The 19742-nt window shown below is 37.9% G+C and overlaps 1 protein-coding gene across 3 annotated transcripts in view; it reads left to right on the top strand.

Moving 5' to 3' along the window:
• The window catches only part of LOC140476288 (SERTA domain-containing protein 2-like), a 61980-nt gene extending 42942 nt beyond the window's left edge, over nt 1-19038 (top strand). The window contains exons 1-3 of one of the 3 annotated variants that reach the window (XM_072568662.1): nt 670-869; nt 5612-5696; nt 11264-19038. In XM_072568662.1, coding sequence (XP_072424763.1) covers nt 11268-12110 — 843 coding nt within the window. In that variant the 5' untranslated portion in view covers nt 670-869; nt 5612-5696; nt 11264-11267 and the 3' untranslated portion in view covers nt 12111-19038. Of the gene's footprint in view, nt 1-669; nt 870-5611; nt 5697-11263 lie in introns of those variants that run through there. The other 2 variants (XM_072568661.1, XM_072568660.1) reach the window with 2 other exon arrangements.
• Nucleotides 19039-19742: the final 704 nt, after the last annotated feature.

The raw sequence follows: 19742 nt of genomic DNA, 5'->3' as shown, positions 1-19742 counted from the left end.
TCAATGGTGATGCAGCCTTCAGGGGCAGAATGGCCTACTTCTGTTTCTATTTATGGTCTTGTGGAATGACAACAATTCTGCAAATCTTAATTCATTTTTTCAACTAATATGTAATTAATGTTTAATCATTCTTATTCCTGACGATGCATGTTTGTTCAGGTCACCTGTTTAATTTGAATACCCACTCCTTTGGCCCAGTACATTCACCGATATAAAAAGCATTGACTGTTAAATGAAGTTCTTAACAGATAAACAAAAGTGTTTACCTTAGTTCTTAGTAATTCTCTTTCGTTTTAAGAAGTATTTTAAGGATTCTACATCGTGCATTCATGTTTTCTACTATCACAGAAATAAAAGGGAGCCAGTTGTGAAATAAGTTTTTAATTGTTCTATAGTTTTGCTTTAGGCGCTTTTATTTCACTAATGTTTTACAGTATCTAAGTGGATTGCAGCGTATAAATGCCTCAACAAACTCCTGTTAACGGACACGGCAGAGACACTGAAAAGATTTCTGGAATAGCACAGTTGGGGCCCTCTCTGTTTGTTGGGCAGTCCTCTGACTGTTCACCAAGCTGGAGATGGACACTACTGCAAGCCTCAAAGCTCCACCCACTCTTTCAAGCTCCACTCCTTTCCACGGCAGCTTAGTGCTCTGCGTCATTGTGCTTGTGCAGTTGCTGTTTGTCAGCTGTCTGAAAAAAGCAAGACAGCTGCATGGCAGTTTGTGCAAGTGAGAATTCTAGCTTGCACACAAAAACTGGTCAGAAAACCAACCGAGGACTAATTCACTTTCATTTGATATGTTCAAAATGTACTATCAGAGTAACTCCAAAGATTTAGAAATAAACACTGTGGCACTTTGGAACAAGGTAAGCTCTTATTGTGTAGCATTTGCCCTAATTATCATAAAAATATCTGATTCTTTGTTAGATTGTTACTTTGTTTACAGTAACATTATGGGGAAACCTAAAATAAGTGAGTATAGTGCAAGCAAGAATATTGCAAATTCTGTTAAGGCTTTAAAAAGATTCAGTCAGACAGACTTCTTTGTTTACTATACACCCAATGTATGTGAAGGCATACAGTAATCTGGGTAGGAATTGTTCTGTATGGATTTTACATACAATTGATCATTAAAAGAAGCATGGTAGCACTATAGTAGGAGGCACCAGTATTGATTTTAAATACTATGAAATGTGTATAAAGGCAATAAGGAGTAACCTGTAAGTATCAGTAGATTGAGTAGTTGAAATCTCTAAATAATGTTTTTCCTTAATTTCTATGCATCAGATTAAATTATTTGTGCAGTTATTATCCTGTGGAGTTAGGAGTTACTGAATGTTATTTTATCATTAATTTGTAAAATGTATAAAAATTCTGTGGAAATGCTCTGAGCTTCTGTTATCCAAGTCTATAGCCCAGGCATATTTAGCTGCTTTGTTGAAGTTTTAACATTTGTAACAGACCATAATGAAGAGAGTTTTTAAGATTTCACCTGTAATAGTTCAGAATTAAAAAAAAAATATACAACATATTACCAAGTATTTAAGTGCTGACATTACAGTAAGCAATGTAGCTTCAGTGCTGAAGTGGTGCAATTAAATAAATCAGAGATTTGGTAAACTTACACCTACCAGCCTGGATTCATGTTGTATCCCAGGTTTCTAATCCAATAGTTGTATATTACTATAGTAAACTAATTGTATGTGTAATGAATGTATTAACATTCTGCGACTTGAGTGGTGAGATTATTAGCATGGGATTTGTTGAAAATCTAAATATGCATTTCTCCAAAATATACATTATTGTTAAGACTATAGATCTGGGAACTGAATTCAAATATAAAGTTAATCCTTTATGCAGTTTTCAATTAAGATAATTTGTCTATTATCACTGAAGAAAAGGCAATGCAACCTTCCTTGAACTTATTAACAAAACTATAATGTGCAAGTTGGCAAAACATATCAAATGATTGCTGGAGAACACTATAGTAGTAATTTTTCTGTTTTAGATCTATAGATAATATGTGAATTAATTAGTTTAAAAAGAGTTAGGTTTTCTGTTATAGGAGAGATCCTTGCAGTGAAAATCTTAGGCAAAAAGTGAATTCGTAATCTGAAATGGTAGTATATGGTTATAGCATTGGGCAAAAAGAATCATGCTGAAAATGTCTACCTTGCTTTGGGGAAACTGTACAAAATATTGTCGCTGACATAGAAATATGTTTACAAATTAAGGAATAAAAGCCTTTAAATGGCAGGATTTTATTTCTGTTTTAAAATAGCTGGAGAAATCTTTAAATTGCGTGTAATATTTCCTATGCTGAAAGCTTATGTTTTAAATGCTTTTTTAAAAGCAGATGGTAGATTAATGGCTGACTATAAATCACTCAAAAAATTTCTTTTAATCGCAGTCTCTCACATAGTAAAGGGTATACGTGTGTATTTAAAACAGTAGCATTTCCACTGGATTACAATGATGTCTCCAGTGCTGAATATTGACCAAACCAGCACAAGTCCTCATAAGGAGTTTGTGCAGGTTTATGCATTTGTCTTAAATATTGCACTGGAAACCAGTCTTGTCCATAAACTGACCATGTCCCTGATTGAATTAATCACCACGGTGAATTTCCACTTATTGAACATGTTTGTGGGCCTTCAGAGGCTCTTAAAATTAAGCTCTTTTTTAAAGACTTAAGTGCACTGATAGGCAGCTTTTAAAAGCTTTTAAAATAGTTTTCTTAATTTACTGGGAGATTGACTATATTATTTGAAACTAGTAATGGTTCCATCTAGTTAGGTAGTGTTCAGAAAAGAGTGCTTATTTTTGTGATGATCTATTTTTAGTTGCATGAGAAAAACTGTACCTTAATATATCAAGAAACTTTTTAACACTTTTAAAAATGCTACATCCTAATATGGTTTTTGGAAACTTTTAATTTTGGTAAATAGGCAAATAAACGTGAACAGTAAACCGGCCTAAAAAAATACCAGTTTCGAGCATAGTTTGTGTCAGGATCACTGAGTAAACTTAAAAGGAAAACAGATATATTTAAAAATATACATCATTCTACATTGTTGAACTAACATTATAGCTATTAGTTTCAGCACATTGTTTGTATTTTGCAATTTTATAATTGTTGCCTCAGCTAGTTAGTGCATGTGTTGGTCGTCACCTGAATTGCTGTAATCATTTTCCTGATTAAGAACTGTGGATAAAAGATGGTGAGTGATAGTCTGTGCCATGTAAGTACCAGGCAATTGCTATATGCAAAGAGACACAATTTACCATCCACCCTTGACATTCAATGGCAACACCATCACCAAAAACTCCACTATCAATATCCTGGAGATTACCATTGACCAAAAAATTGAACTGGGCTAAGTACTGTACCTTCAGGAGCAGGCCAGTGGCTAGAAATCCTGCAGCATGTAACTCCCCTCCTGTCTCTCCAAAACCCATCCACCACCTACAAAGTACAAGTCCAAAGTGTGATGGAATACTCCCCACTTGCCTGGATGACTATAGCTCCAAAAACAATCAAACTTGACACTATTCAGGACAAAGCAGCTTGCTTGATTGGCACCACATCCACAAACATTCACTCCTTTCACCAACATAGCTCAGTAGAAGCAGCATTTGCTACTTTAAAATCAAACTACTGCAAATGCTAGAAATCTGAAACAATAAGAGAATTTTGGAGAAACTCGACAGATCTGGCAGCATCTGTGGAGAGAGAAACAGAGTTAATGTTTTGAGTCTGGTATGATACTTTCTTTCACACTTTCATTCTGGACTAGAAATATTAACTCTGTTTCTCTCTCTGCAGATGCTGCCAGATGCGCTGTGTTTCTTTCGTATTCTCATTGTTTGTGCCATCTACAAGCTTCACTGCATAATTTCTCCAAGGTTTCTTAGACAGCACATTCCAAGTCCACAACCACTACCATCGAGAAGGATAAAGGCAGCAGAAATATGTGAACACCATCCCCTGCAAGTTTGCCTCCAAGCCTCTCACCATGCTGCCTCAGAAATAAATTGCCATTCCTTCCAAAATCTTGGAATTCCCTCTCTAAAGGCATTGTGGGTCTACCTATAGCAAGAGTAACTAGGAATGGGCAATAAATTTTGGCCCAATCAGTAATACCCAGATCCTATGTTTATAAAATCATGAACATGGGTAGGGTGAATAGTCAAAGTCTTTTCCCATGGCTGCGCTATCCATACTAGAGGGCATAGGTTTAAGCTGAGAGAGGAAAAGATTAAAAGGGACCTAAGGGGCTGCTTTTTCACGCAGAGACTGGTGCGTGTATGGAATGAACTGCCCGAGGAGGTGGTGGAGGCTAATACAATTACAGCATTTAAAAGGCATCCGAATGGGTATATGAATAGGAAGGGTTAGAAGGATATGGCCAATTGCTGGCAAATGGGACTAGATTTACTTAGGATATCTGGTCAGCATGGATGAATTGGACCAAAGGATCTGTTTCTGTGCTGTTTATTTTTATGACTCTATAATATTAAATAAAATTCAAAGCTACTGTCAAATATGTCTTCTAAGCTACGTGGATGTGCTGCCAGGCAGCAGTTAGAAGTGTACATTACAGGGCCAGGGTGTTTAGTACAAGATGTGCACATTCCAAGTTACAGAGCAATCTTAAAAGGATTGCACAGCACAATGGGGTTACATAGCAAGAGGAAATGAGAAGAAACATTACTCCCAATGTAGTTTTCACATAGAACCAACCTTCATTACAGCTGTTTGATTAATTCAGTGAGAATCATTTATAGTGACTTAAAATGATTCTCTACTATTTGAAAAGAAGAACAAGGAAACTAAATTCACTTGACATCTTTGGTTGGTCAAAATTCCTTTTACAAGGTTGCTTTCAGTGATCACTAAGGCTCTTTAGCTGACATAGAAATCAGAGAAGTCCAACATGTGGCCTGTACATGTGAGTTTTAAAAATAAAGAACAATTCAATATTCATTCCTCACAGCCTTAGAACTGCAGCCACTGACCCTCATTTCAGAAATAATTCAGTTTTTCAGGTGTTTCCTACCATATACTGTTGCAAAAATATTGCTTAGATTTGTTTTAATTTTCTCATGGGACATGGGCATCGTTGGCTGGCTAGTGTATAATGCTCTCCCTAGTTGCCCTTGAGAAGGTGGCAGTGAGCTGCCTCCTTGAACTGCTGCAGTCTACATGCCATTGGTAGACCTACAATGTTGTTAGGGAGAGAATTCTGAAATTTTTACATAGCGACACTGAAAGAATGGCGATATATTTCCAAAGCGGGATGGTCAGTGGCTTAGGGGGAACCTTACAGATGGTGGTGTTCCTATGAATCTGCTGCTCTTGCCCTTCTAAAGGGAAGTCAGCATGGGTTTAGAAGGTGCTATCTAAGGACCTTTGAATTTCTGCAGTGCACCTTGTGGATAGTACATATTGTGACTGAGCGTCAGTGATGGAGGGAATGGATGTTTGTGGCCGTGGTGCCAATCAAGCGGGCTGCTTTGTCCTGAATGGTGTCAAGCTTCTTGAATGTTGTTGGAGTGGCGCGCATCCAAGCAAGTTTTTGTCTCACTCCTAACTTATGCCTTGCAGATAGTGAACAGGGAGTCAGGAGGTGAGTTTCGCACTGTGGTACTCCTAGCCTCAGACCTGCACTTGTAGCCACTGTATTTATATGGTGAGTACAGTTCAATTTCTGGTCAATGGCAATCCCCAGAATGTTGCTGGTAGGGGATTCGGTGGTGGTGGTGCCATTGAATGTCAAGGGGCAGTGGTTACATTGTGTCCTATTGGAGATAGTCAATCATTGTTTGACATTTGTGCAGTGTGAATGTTATTTGCCACTTGTCAGCCCAAACCTGCATATTGTTCAGGTCTTGTTGCATTTGAATATGGTCTGCTTCAGTATCTGAGGTGTTGTGAATGGTACTGTACATTGATCAATCCTCAGTGATCATTCACACTTCTGACCTTCTGATGGAGGGAAGTAGCTGAAGATGGTTGGGCCTAGGACACTACCCTGAGAAACTCCTGCAGAGATGTCCTGAAGCTGAGATGACTGACCTTCAATAATCACAACTGTCTTCCTATGTGCCAAGTATGATTCCAGCCAGCAGATAGTTTGCCCCTGATACCCATTGATTCCAATTTTGATGGGGCTCCTTGATGCCTCAGTTGGTCATATGCAGCCTTCATGTCCAGGGCTGTCACTCTCACGTCACCTCTGGACTTCAGCTTTTTCTGTCCATTTTTGAACCAAGGCTATTAATGAGGTCAGGAGCTGAGTGGCCCTGGCAGAACCCAGAGTGTCACTGAGCAGGTTATTGCTAAGCAGGTGTTGCTTGACAGCATTGTTGATAACACCATCCATTATTTTACTGATGATAAATAGACTGATTGGAGAATAATTAGTTGGGCTGGTTTCTTCCTGCTTTTTGTCTACAGGATATATCTGGCCAATTTTCTACATTGTCAGGGAAGTGCCAGTGTTATAACTGTATTGGAATTGCTGGCTAGGGATGCAGCAAGTGCTGGAGCATATGTACTATGGCCAGACTGTTGTCAGGGCCCAAAGCCTTTGCAGTATCCAGTGCCTCCAACTGTTTCTTGATATCATGTGGAATTAATCCAATTGGCTTAAGTCTGTCATCAATGATGGTGGGGACCACTGGAGGAGGCTGAGATAGATCATGTACTTGACACTTCAAGCTGAAGATTGCTGCGAATGCTTCAGCCTTCTCTTTTGTGCTGGGCTCTTCCATCATTGAGAATGGGGATATTTGTGGGACCTCTGCTTCAAATGAGTTGTCTAATTCACGATTTGGATGTGGCAGGACTGCAGACTTTAGATCTTAGCTGTTTGGTTGTGAGATCACTTAATTGTGTCTATCACTTCCTGCTTATGTTGGGTGCACATGTAGTCCTATCTGGTAGCTTTACCAGGTTGATACCTCATTTTTAGGTATGTCTGGTGCAGCCCATGGCATGCTCTCCTGCACTCTCCATTGAACCAGTGACAGTCTTGTTGATGTCAAGATGGTTTGTCTATATTCTGGTATTAGATTTTGTTATTGATTGGGACAATTTGTTTATACACTAAACATTATGGTAATATAGCGGTTATTTACTGGACTAGCAATAGAGGTCTGGGCTAAAGAACCAGAAGGATGAGTTTGAATCCTATGGTGGCAGTAGAGGAGTTTAAGTTCAATTAATTAAATCTAAAATACAAAATAAAATGTCAGTAATGGATTGTTTTGCAAACTTTTATCTTTTGAGTGTCCTTAGCCTGGTGTACACGCTGAATACAAACATACAAATTAGGAGCAGAAACTGACCCATCACCACCCTGAGCCTGCTCTACATTCAGCATGATTCTGGTTGATCTCTCGGTTTTAAATTCTGCATTGCCATCTACACCTGATAACCTTTGAGTCCCTGGGCCTAACAAGAATTTATCCACTTCTGCCTTAAAAATGTATATAACGATCTCACCTCCACTGCCTTCTGGGGCAGAGCTTTTGTGGGCGGCACGGTGGCACAGTGGTTAGCACTGCTGCCTCACAGCGCCAGAGATCCGGGTTCAATTCCCACCTCAGGCGACTGACTGTGTGGAGTTTGCACGTTCTCCCCGTGTCTGCGTGGGTTTCCTCTGGGTGCTCCAGTTTCCTCCCACAGTCCAAAGATGTGCAGGTCAGGTGAATTGGCCATGCCAAATTGCCCGTAATGTTAGGTAAGGGGTAGATGTAGGGGGGTTGCGCTTCGGCGGGGCGGTGTGGACTTGTTGGGCTGAAGGGCCTGTTTCCACACTGTAAGTAATCTAATCTAATCAAAAAAAAAAGCTTTCCCAATGTGCACAACTATCAGAAGGATAAACACTCTCTTCCACGCTATCAACCCTTTGATTTTAAAAGACTGTGGAATGACGCACAAGAGACACTATTCTTTCTCTGGCCATCTTATCAAATCTATTCAGGATCATATACACCTCCATTAAGTCACCTGTAATTCTTCTAAATTCCACTTGAACCAAGCCCAGCTTGGCCAGCCAATGTAAGACAATGGGAAAGCAATCACTCAGTTGAATTTGACGGCAATTAGGGACAATAATATGTTCACCATGTCATTGCTGGCTACATTACATAAATTAATTTACAGGAGATTCATCAGGATGTTAGCTGGGGTTACTTTAGCTATAGGTTAGCTACGAAAAGAGGCTGGATAAATGTGGACAGATTTTTTTCAGAGCAGACCAGGAGGTCTCTTTGAGATGTATAAGATTGAGTGGCATGGACAGGGTGGAGAGGAACCAGCTATTTCCCTCAGTTGACCCCTCAGCATCAGTAACAAGGAGGCATAATTTTAAGGTGAAAGACAGGAGGTTGAGAGGGGATTTGTGTTTTTTTTTTAAATATAGGGTCGTAGGAATCTGGAATGCACTGCCTCAGAGGGTAGTTGAGACAGGAAGCCTCAAACTTTAAAAAAGAACTTGGATGAGCACTTGAATTGTCAATACATTCGAGTGCTGGAAAGTGGGACTAGAGTAGATTTCATTGGTGCAGATGGCTGAAAGGCCTTTTCTGAACTGTATGATTTCAGGGGCAACTGGCAATCCCCGCATCCTATGAGTGAATTTAAAAAAAAAGGTCTGTCATCCTATGAGCTATCGAAACAAATCCTACACTTAATAAGATGGGTTTATTTAATTTCAAGCAGCATAGATTTAGGGACAACTTGTGAGAGGCCTGTAATATTCTGAAAAGTCTATCATAGCATATCTATTAATAGATTTGGAAAAAGTTTAATCCCACAAAATGGGTGGGTTTTGGTTGGATGACAGAGTTATTGGAGCATGAGAAATCTGTTTCCTGAACTCAATTTGGCTTCAACCCAGCCATTTCCAGGTTTCTGGTGCTAATAGGTGGGTGCACCCATTGCAAGTAGATTCATTTATTCTTAAAGTTGACAGTGAGTCTGTGTAATATTGAGAATGTGAGATCCATAATCATTGCACTTTTGGAACTTGACTGCTGCTGAGTGGGTTACCTGAATATCAGTGCCTCAGCTTTGACAAATGAATAGAATAGACTTGTGGAATCCAGGAGGTGACAGCCTTTATACCTACCTCCTAAATCCAGGTGCCTGCCTCTGTGATTGGGCACCACTCTCAACCCTAAGCTCAAATGAGGTAGCTGACCTACATCTTCAGGGATTCTGTCTCCCACCCTCAGCTGGGGCCACTGGATCGACTTGATCTCATTTTCGCAATCTTGCATGACGGACAAAGCCATTCTTTCCTGACTGATCTGCTCCATGTCAGCCATGTACTTAATACTTTCGCCCCGTTATTTCCAGTTTAACAGATTGAATAGGCAACAAGAATTCCAATCACATGAAGTAGAAGTAGATTGGATATTAATGAATTCCTCCTCTTCCAGACAGTAGTGAGTCTCTGGAACACACTATTTTCTGGTGTTGTTGCTGACTGTTTGTTTGTACACCTTCAAGAGGGAGATGGCCCAATTCTTGGCTGGAACAATGATCACATCAGTCATATGGTAGTTAAGTAACTTTGTTTTTTTTAAATCAACCTATCATTGCACACTGCTGGACAGGTGGGACTTGAAGTCTGGCCCAAGGCAGGGATACTACCCCAAGACCTTTCTTTACTCTGGTGTTATCTGTTGTCTCTACCAGGGCATTTTGTGTGGTGGGATGGGGACTAGATCATAGAATCCCTACAGTGTGGAAACAGGCCATTTGGCCCAACAAGTCCACACCGACCCTCCGAACAGTATCTCACCAGACCCATTCCCCTACATTTACCCCTAACTAATGCACCTAGCCTGCACCTCCCTGAATACTATGGGCAATTTAGTTTAGCCAGTCCATCTGAACTGCACGTCTTTGGAACCAGAGCACCTGGAGGAAACCCATGCAGACACTGAGAGAATGTGCAAACTCCACACAGACAGTTGCCTGAAGCTGGAATTGAACCTGGGTCCCTGGCACTGAGGCAGCAGTACTAACCACTGAGCCACCATGTCACAGTGGTATGTTGATCTTCACCTCGTCATCAATTTTGAATGTTGGTAACTTGCTGCTAGTGCTAAACTGTGAGAGCTGTTAGCAAACTCAGGTGCAGATTATACATTCCTACATTTCTTATGATAAATTCATTTCAAATAAATGCAAATGGTACTTTCTGGATCATGCTGTTACTGTACTATGGTAAACACTTGTAAAGTTCTCATGGCAAAAACTTAAACATGAACAATGGCAAGGTAACATTATATAAGTCAATGCTAACTTCTAATATGTTCTGATGGTTATAACCAGAAGATTATTGCATGTGACAGCAGGAAAGTACCTTGATGTAGGAAAAACTAGTCTACTAGCTTTCTTTGGGTTTGAATGTCTCTTACAGCCACTAAATAGGCTCAGTGAAGGATCTTTCAAGAGAGTACAAGGAAATCAGTTAACATGAATGAGGTCTTTCACAATATTAGTGGGAAAGAGTAGATTAGCGGTTTTCAAACTGGACTCTCTCTTGCTCTTAAAGGATCTGCAAGGTCATCAAATTTCAGCTGTGTGATCACATTTTGACATCTTCTGATGTACGAGCATGTTATTTTTGTTGTTGTTTACTAATCAAAACACTGATCTCCTTTTGAAGAAGGTGATAGTTGATAGTTAGGATATGGATTCCCAGAAATGATTTCTGTGAATAGAAGAGTTTGTAACCCACTGGATTTAGTGGCTCAGAATCTGGAAAATTATAGACTGAATTCAAAAAAGGGTATTAATTTTGAGTTGTACTATTCCAATGTGCTTTGCAATTTGGGATACATATCAATTAGTTTCAGTTGTCAGAAACATTTATGAACTGCAGTTGTGCCCCTTACTCACTTGTTGGGAGATGCTTATTGATGGGAGCACAAATCTGCAAAGTTTTCGTTAGTGCTTCCATGGCAGAGAAAGTTAGTTATTCTCTTAAATCTAATAGAAAATGCTGGAAATACACTCAGGTCAGGCAGAATCTGTCAATAAAGAAACCGAGGTAATGTTTCAGATTTGTGACCTGAAAATTGTCTTAACTATTAATAAACAAGAATGCTGTGAATTCAAATATTAGTTTACTGTGCACTATTTTATAATTTCAGGTACCTAAACAACAGGATAGCTACACACTCATTTATATTATGTGTTGGAATAGATACTCAACTTTTTTCTTCTATGTTCCAGATTCATGTTGGCTAAAGGACTGAAGCGCAAGCTTAGTGATTACGAAGAAAATATGGCTGGTGTTCCTGGTGCCTTTGATTCTAACCCAGGGCTGCCCTACACTTTGCAGAGACAGTTGGTACTTAATATGTGCCTTATCAAATTGCAAAGCTGTCGGATGCTGGTGGAACCAAACTTGCACCGTTCTGTCCTTATCGCAAATACTGTTCGGCAGATCCAGGAGGAAATGAGGCAAGAAAGCAGTCAAGAAGGATCTAATATCTGCAGTGGAACAAGCCCAGTTCCAGACTCGTATACAGCATCTCAGGCCAGTATTGAATTAACTGGAACACCATCATCCATTCAAAACAGTTCTCTGGATTTGAATATTTCTTCAGATTTTTCAGAAAATCAGATTGAGAACTCTCTAGTAGTTGTTTCAGATGATGACATGTCATCCGCCATTTCATCAATCCTTAAAGATTTGGATTTCATGGAGGATATTAGCCCATCTCCTTGTCCTGCACCTGCAGGTGAAGATGACCCAAATTCAGACATTTCTTTGGCAGACAGACCACAAGAAACTAGGCCTGCAGAAACTGTGTTTGGCTCTTTTGAAATCACAAATTCAACGAGTTACCTAACAGATCTTGCTTTTGATGACATATTTGAAGACATTGACACGTCCATGTACGACTCAGATCTGTGCTTACTTCCATTAACACCTGCTAGAACACCACCAGCTAGCGTGGATGATGTTTCAAAACCCTTTCAGTTATGCAACTCTGCGTCAGTGAACACCATTCAGATCTGCAGAGTAGATTTGAGTGACTTGGACCATATTATGGAAATTCTTGTAGGATCCTAATTCATCACTGGCATGTTGCAGAATTTTGTGTGCTTGTCTTCCGAATTAATTATAACAACTATAGCTGTACCATTAGAGATGGAAACAGCCAGTATAATAGCTAGCTGTGTTCAACTTTACACATCATTGGAGGGTTTAAGTAATTTTCAACTTTTTAAATATTTCAAGAAGTTGGAAACAAAATGCTACAGCAAGAACTCTGGTACTTAGCATGTGAATTATGGCAGAGGAACTGTTGGCTAGTAATGATAACTTCTGGTTTGCTATGCACAGATGTGCCCTTAACCACTTGGGTTATTTTTTTAATGGGATAAGATTGTTTTTAAGAAATGAATGAACTGCTGAAACATGTTGAACATTAACTTAATCAACTAAACCTTTAATAGAGACTGAATAGTATTTTGTGTTTCTGTACATCTTTTTGATAGTTATGGTTTTCAGCATTTATATCTGCAGTGTGAGAGGAACTAATTATCTGAAGGACATTGTTAGCAGGTTTATTCTATTGACTAAAGCACACAGTATGTTTTATTTCCTTACAGATGTTTTATATGGTATTCTTGAACCAACAAAGACACCTTTATCAAAGGTTACAAAAATGTTTTATATGACATTTAAACTATTTATTTTTTTAGAATTTTATACTCTAAATCTCTATGTTTGATGTTTGTCTCATTTGGTTTTTAGTTCCAGTCTGGCAGGCTTTGCTGTTGGATTTGACTTACACTACCTCTCCTAAGATCTAACAATAAAGCTTTGGTTTTTTAAAACAAAGTGCTGTACATGAACGAATGCAGCTTCTGTTTTTCTTAATTTAAAAAAATGTTTATGTAGGGAGTAGAATCTAATGTATCCAGAGCAAAGTCAAGCTGTTGAGATAGAGTTAAATATTTATGACCTAGACTAGTTTTCTTCTAATTCTGTTTATACTCTTCAATTATCTGAAAACATGTTAACTCAGTATTAGGACTTGTTTGATTTTGGGGTCTTATTTTGAGATTATTTATGTTAAAACTGTTCACAATCAGGAACTGGGTACTTTATCAGCTGTGTTAGAAAATTTCTTGTTTAGTTATCTTTAGATATTCTGACATCTGACCTGTAAACAAGGAAATATATAGAAATATAAAGGTGATATGGTTTTTAAAAAAAACTCATTCACTGGATGCATGTGTTGCTGGCTAGACCAACATTTATTGCCCTTTCCTAATTACACAGAGGGTGGTTTAAGAGTCAACCGCATTGCTGTGGGTCTGGAGTCTCATGTAGGCCAGAACAGGTGAGGATGACAGTTTTCCCTCCTTAAAGGACATTAGGGAAGGAAAGGCTTCCATGTGACTCCAGACCCACAGCAGTGCAGTTGATACTTAATTAGGGATGGGCAATAAATACTGAAGCTAGCAATGGCTTCATCCCGTGAATGAATTTTTAAAAATTGCCTTTTTATTTCAAACATTTCCTGGAACAAACTATTCTAAGGTATTGAAAGACTACTACAAGGAAATGCATATGAAGGTAGGAATAGAAAATTCATATGAAAGCTGCACAAGAATACAATTTAGCACACAGTGGTAATTGTAATGATTTGATGAACCACATTTTGCAAATTGTACACTGATTCAGACAATGCAATGCAATATGAAGACAATACTATCACAATATTATTGAATGGTGAGATAAAGACTTTTAATGTTAATATTTTATCTTCCTTGGTTAAAGTAACGTTTCTTTATGCTTTCTGAATTACCAACATGAACTAATAATTTTATGAATGGCTTTACTGTTAAAATCTGGAACAAATACAACTGAGGAGAGAAATAGTGTTTAATGATTGTATGAAAACAAAATTGAATTATACTAAGAGATTGTCTGAATGTGCCTCCGTTGGCATCAATGTTGACTGTTTCCTCCATTGTTGAAATATGTGGTGCTTGAAAAACACAGCAGGCCAGGCAGCATCCGAGGAGCAGGAGAATTGACGTTTCGGGCATAAGCCTGTTTCCTCCATTGTATTGAAACGTTGTGTTTAGAAGTGAAGGAGGCAATACGGAGGAGTTTCCTGAATAATATAGAGATGTTTAATGCGTGCATCTATTTATAATATTTTAACAAACTTGTACCCCAACAAAAAAATCACTGATATTAAGTACATAAACTTGGTTGACAGTTCATTTCATTACTGAGGGAGAGCCGTATTCCTGAAGTTGGCAAGATGTTAACACTGGGCCAAATTTCTCAAACGTCTTCACATTGTGACCCACAGTTTGGGAAGTCTTGACTGAGGTTCTGGTCAATAAAGGCATTCATTGTAAAGCACTAAGAATGTAGGCTTGTTTATTTATTCATTCTTTTTCACCTGCTCAATTCATTAACCAGCTTAGTTTATCTTCTCAGGTGAATGTAGAAGATCCCATGCTGTTCTTCAAAGACTAGGAGAGTTCCCCTTGAAACCTGACTATCATTGGTCTCTCAAACGATGATCATGAAATAATATGGCTACAGCACAGAGGATGCCATTTAGCCCTTCTCATTCATACCTGCTGTCTACAAGAGCAACTCAGCTAGCCCCACATTTTCCCTGTATACCAGCCATTTATTTCTCCCCCGATAATTATTCAATTTTCTTCAGAAAACCACAACAGAACTTTTTCCACTATTTGCTCAGACTGTGCATTTCAGATTCTAACCACATGCTGCATTTAATTAAAATATTTTCCTCCTGTTGATTATTTTGTCAGTCCCTTTAAATCTGCCTCCTCTCGTTTTTGTTCGTTCCTCTAATAGGAAGTTTCTCCCTACTGACTTTGTCCTGACCTTTCATGACTTTGAATATCTGTCAAATTTGCTATAAACCTTCTCTAAGAACAGCCCCTGATTTTCCTATATCTCCATGAAACAGAAGTCCCTCATCCCTGAAGCCGTTTCTGTAAATCTGTTCTGCACTATCGTTAATGATTTCACATCTTCCAAACTGTGGTGTCAAGAATTGAACACAATATTTCAGATGAGGCTGAATGAGTCTTTTGTAAAGATTCACTGCTTCCTTTCTTTTGTACTCTAAGTCAAATTTTAAAGTCCAAACTATTATATGCATTCTTAAGCATTTTCTCAATCTGCCCTGTTTGTGGTCCTTGATTTGTAAACACATATCCTGAGCTCCTGCATTTACTTTATAATTGCTTGCTTTATCTTACATTGCCTTTCCTCATTCATCCTATCAAAGTGTATCACTTTCCACCCCTCTGCTTTAAAGCTTATCAGCTACTTGTCCAACCATTCCACCAACCGATGTCCTCTTGTTGACTATCATTATCCTTCTCTCAGTTCCAAGTTACGTGTCATTTACAAAGTGTGAAAAGCTCTCTGCAAGTACCAGTGTAGGTCATTAATATACATCAAGGAAAACTGTAATCCTAACCTCATGGGGAAACCTCACTGTAAATCTTAATCCAGTCTGAACAATAACCATCCGCCATTACTCTCCATTTCCTGTCACTTGGTCAAATTTGTTTCCATGTTTCCACTGCCTTTTTTAATCCTTGTCTTGCTTACAAGCTTCTTACATGCCACATGATAAAATGCCTTTTAAAAGCACATAACTGAATCACCCTCATTAATTCTCTGTTTCCTGACTAAAAAACTCAAACAAACTTGATTAAGACAACTTGTGTTTAACAAATCTGTGCTTGCTTTCACGAATCATTCTGCATTTGTCCAAGTGACTATTAATTTTTTCCCAGATTATTGTCGTAAAGGTTAAACTGATTGTCTGACCTATATTGTTACACTTAACATTATACCCATTTTAAATAACCTTTACAATTCTCCAGTGTATTGGCATCATCCCTATATTTTAGGAATACTGGAAGATTATGGCTTGTTTCCAAAATGCCCACCCTTCCTTCAGTATCCTATCATGTAACTTATCTTGCCCTTGTGATCTTGGCAACATCTTCTTAATTGACAAAGACAGAAAATGTATTCATTTAGTACCTCAGTCATGTTGCCTGCCACCACCTGTAAACTACCTTTTGGTCGATATTTGGTCCCTCTCCACCTTTTACTACCCTTTTTTTAATTTGTGTGCCTACAGAACATTTTTGGATTCCCTTTTATAATAGATGCCAGTCTCATGCTCTCACTTTGCTTCTGTAATTTTATCACTTCTCCTCTCAGCCTGGTTCTCATTTGCATTATCAATCTGACCAAACTTGAAAATAATCAGTGTATATGTTCTTCTCATTCATAGAATTTGTGCATTGCCGGCAAAGCCTACATATATCATCCATTGCTAATTGCTCAAGGTGATGATGAACTGACGACTTGAACCATTGCCTGGTGTATGTACTTTGGTGCTGTTAGAAAAGAGTTCCAGCATGTTAATCAGCAGTGGAAGAATGGTGCTATATTTCCAAGTCCAAATGGTGGGTGGCTTGCTGAGGGAACCAGGTGTTTACATGTACCTGTTGTCATTTTTCTTTTACATGGTAGAATGCTGTTTTGAAATGGTTTGGTGAGTTGTTGCAGTGAATCTTGTTAACAATACACACTACAGCCAAAGTGTGTTGATGATGGAGGGAGTGAGTGTTTAAGGTGTGAATGGGGTGCAAAAAGGCTAATTGCTTTGCTCTTTAGCTTCTTGAGTGTTGTTAGAGCTGAACTCAAAGTGAGTGAAGATTAACCCATGAAACTTTCAGTTGGTGCCTTTTTATAGTGTTAGATGATGATAGGCCGGTTCAGTTAACTGTCTGGTCAGGGATAACTGCTGAAATTCCCATCATTAACATCCTGCAATGTATACCATTGAATGTCAAGTGAGGACAGTTAGATTATGTCTTGTTGGAGATGGTTATTGCCTGGACTTTGCTGTATGCCATTTAGCTGCCACATTTGCCTCCATAACAAAACTAACAACACTTTAAAAGTACTGAATAGAATATTCCAAAGACATTCATAGCCAAGGATAATACAAAAGGTAGTTGCAAAGCGGTCAGGATTTAGCACTGCTTCTACTATATTCAAGGTCAGCAACTAAGAGGGCCTGATTGAGAGGTGCGGTTATCCTAGCCTCACTGGTGTAAGTAAAAGTATAATGATGATAATAATAGCATGATTAAACTTACTTGGTTAAATTCTGGATAGTCCATTCTTGATTTCTATGAAGGGTTAGGAGCCACCATGAATCTTGAATAAGATTAAGTCATTCACACCCAGATAAGTATTACAGAAATGTTCAAAAACAATTTCCAAATGAATGATTTGATATACTGTAATTAACGTTGTTTAAGTTTCAATGTTTGATAGTTATTTATATATTTTGCTTTCTGAGCAAGGATATTAGCATGAAGTTAATTGCCATCTGCCATGGTATGTCGGACTGAAATATGAATTAATCCTTATAGTGGGTGATTGGCATCTGTTATTGGGGTAGTTGTTATACATCTGAAGTCAAATTGTGGCTCTTCTTGTTTAGATGGATTGCTATCATTTCTCTTTTCCATTATCTTAAGCTCCAATCAATTAAAAAGCATATTTAACCACAATAAGCCCTTGTATCATTTATTTTCAATTTACTAAGGTGAATGTCCTGCCCTATCAAATATTAAAAGCATGCATGATCTCTTATTTTGATCACACGTATCTCAGAGAGACAAATACATTTTGTGTTCCTAAACTTATAATTTATGATGTTATTAAATGGCATTTGGTTTTCATTGAATTGTGTGTATTTTCATTTGTTGTCTATCTTCAAGTTGGTTTTAAATACCTTTTTAGGTTAGATGTTTAAGTAGTAGTTCTTGGAGAAACTTGGTTAGATATATTATTGTTGCTTCAGTGAACCTGGAACAACACTCTATGAATTTGAAAATTTATTCTGATAATATATTGTATCTTAAAGTCGTTGATGAGATTTGTTTTCAAAATAGTGTTTAATTAGATGTAAACAGCAAATAGTTATGAAATTATTAAATCTCTTTTATGTTTTACCATAATGGGTGGAGAAAGCAGAACGTTTTAGTAACTAATTGGAAATTGATTATTTAGGAGAAAAATATTTTAATATTTCTGTAACATAACAAACCTTTCAGAATTAAAGAAACTATTATACTGTAAATTCAACATTTGGGAGTAACAAACAAAAATATTTGTAACAATTGAGGTGATGGCTCAAATGTCCAAATTGTAACTTTTAGTATGTATTTCATGTTATGTATAATTATGTATAAAAATAACCTCATCAGTGTTGAAAGGAAGTCTGTGGGAACTATGACTATATGTTGACAGGAAATGACAACTTTTAAGTTTCCTGAGCTACTTAAAACAGTACTCTCAACTGACCATTTAGAATTGTACCCCAGTCCCATTTCGTGTTCATATTTTCACCTTCAGATTTCTGGATCCTTAACTGGTTCAAATAATTTTTGTTCATGCTGAAAGCTTACTGCAAATTAAATGTAAACACACCTGTTGTCTTATTCATTATGTGAAGGGTATATATTCATTGTTTGCATTTTCACTGTTAAGGATATTATATTTCATAATGAAATCTGAAAACCAGAATTCAAAGGAGAAGGTTAGTTCCATTATTGCATTGCAGCTTAAACAGAAATTCCAGCATGTTTGCATTACTGATTTGTTTTTAGTTGGTTCTCACTTATTCAAGCAGAATTGGAATTAAGAATGTAGTAAATCATGATAATATGCTGTTGTGGAAGAGATGATTTGCTGACGTGTGTGGTGTGACTGTAGATAGTAATGTACGCACTGTTCTATTTTTAAATGAGTAAATTTGAATGAGAATTGTTGTACTGTCAAAAGTCATTTCTGTCTTCATTTCTTCCACTTGCAATCTGTTGTAATAGGTCGGTTATACCTAAAAATTTGCATTTTTCAAACATTTCGTTGAAAATAAAGTTCAGGTAAATCACTCATTTGTAATTGAAAATATTTTTCACACATCTTTTCCTTATGGGGCTTTTCAATACGGGAATGGGTGTGGACCATGAGGCAAACACTTCTACCTCAGACATCTTGGCCTGGGAATGACAAATGAGAATGGATGGAGAGAATTCAAGCTAAGATGCTGTCATGAGCTTTATGTAACTAATATCTTATTTCAGAACAAACCATGCCATAGATGTCCTGGAGACATGCAAGATCACGGCATTGGTGCCAGCTAAATCTGACCATCACCAGATATGACTCTCTGAACAGAACTCTCAGTACATGCAGCTGCCACAGCACTCAGGTGAGGGTGTAACATTTAAAAATTTTTTATTCAAAGCAAAAATGCTGTCCTTGTATCAATATCAGCCATTCTATCTACCAGATAAAACAAAATTCTGTGATTCACTTGAACAGATGCTGTCCAGCATTTCCAGATAGTGTGTAGAAGCTTAAAGGAACACACTTCAATTCCATTTACAATAAACACAACATTTGAGAAGCAAGGGCAAAAAGTAATGCCTACATAAAGGCTAACATAACTGTGATGGAGTCATTATGGGTGATTGGCTCTCAGTAAGGCACCTAACCTATATATCCCTAGACACTGCAGGGTAATTTAGCGTGGCCTATTTACCTAACTTGCACATCCTTGGACTATTGACCTTCTTCCCATGGGCAAAGCTC

Source organism: Chiloscyllium punctatum, chromosome 4 (genome assembly GCF_047496795.1).
Source record: "Chiloscyllium punctatum isolate Juve2018m chromosome 4, sChiPun1.3, whole genome shotgun sequence".
NCBI lineage: Eukaryota > Metazoa > Chordata > Chondrichthyes > Orectolobiformes > Hemiscylliidae > Chiloscyllium > Chiloscyllium punctatum.
Note: the sequence above shows the minus strand (reverse complement) of the source record. Positions and strands in the feature narration are given on the sequence as shown.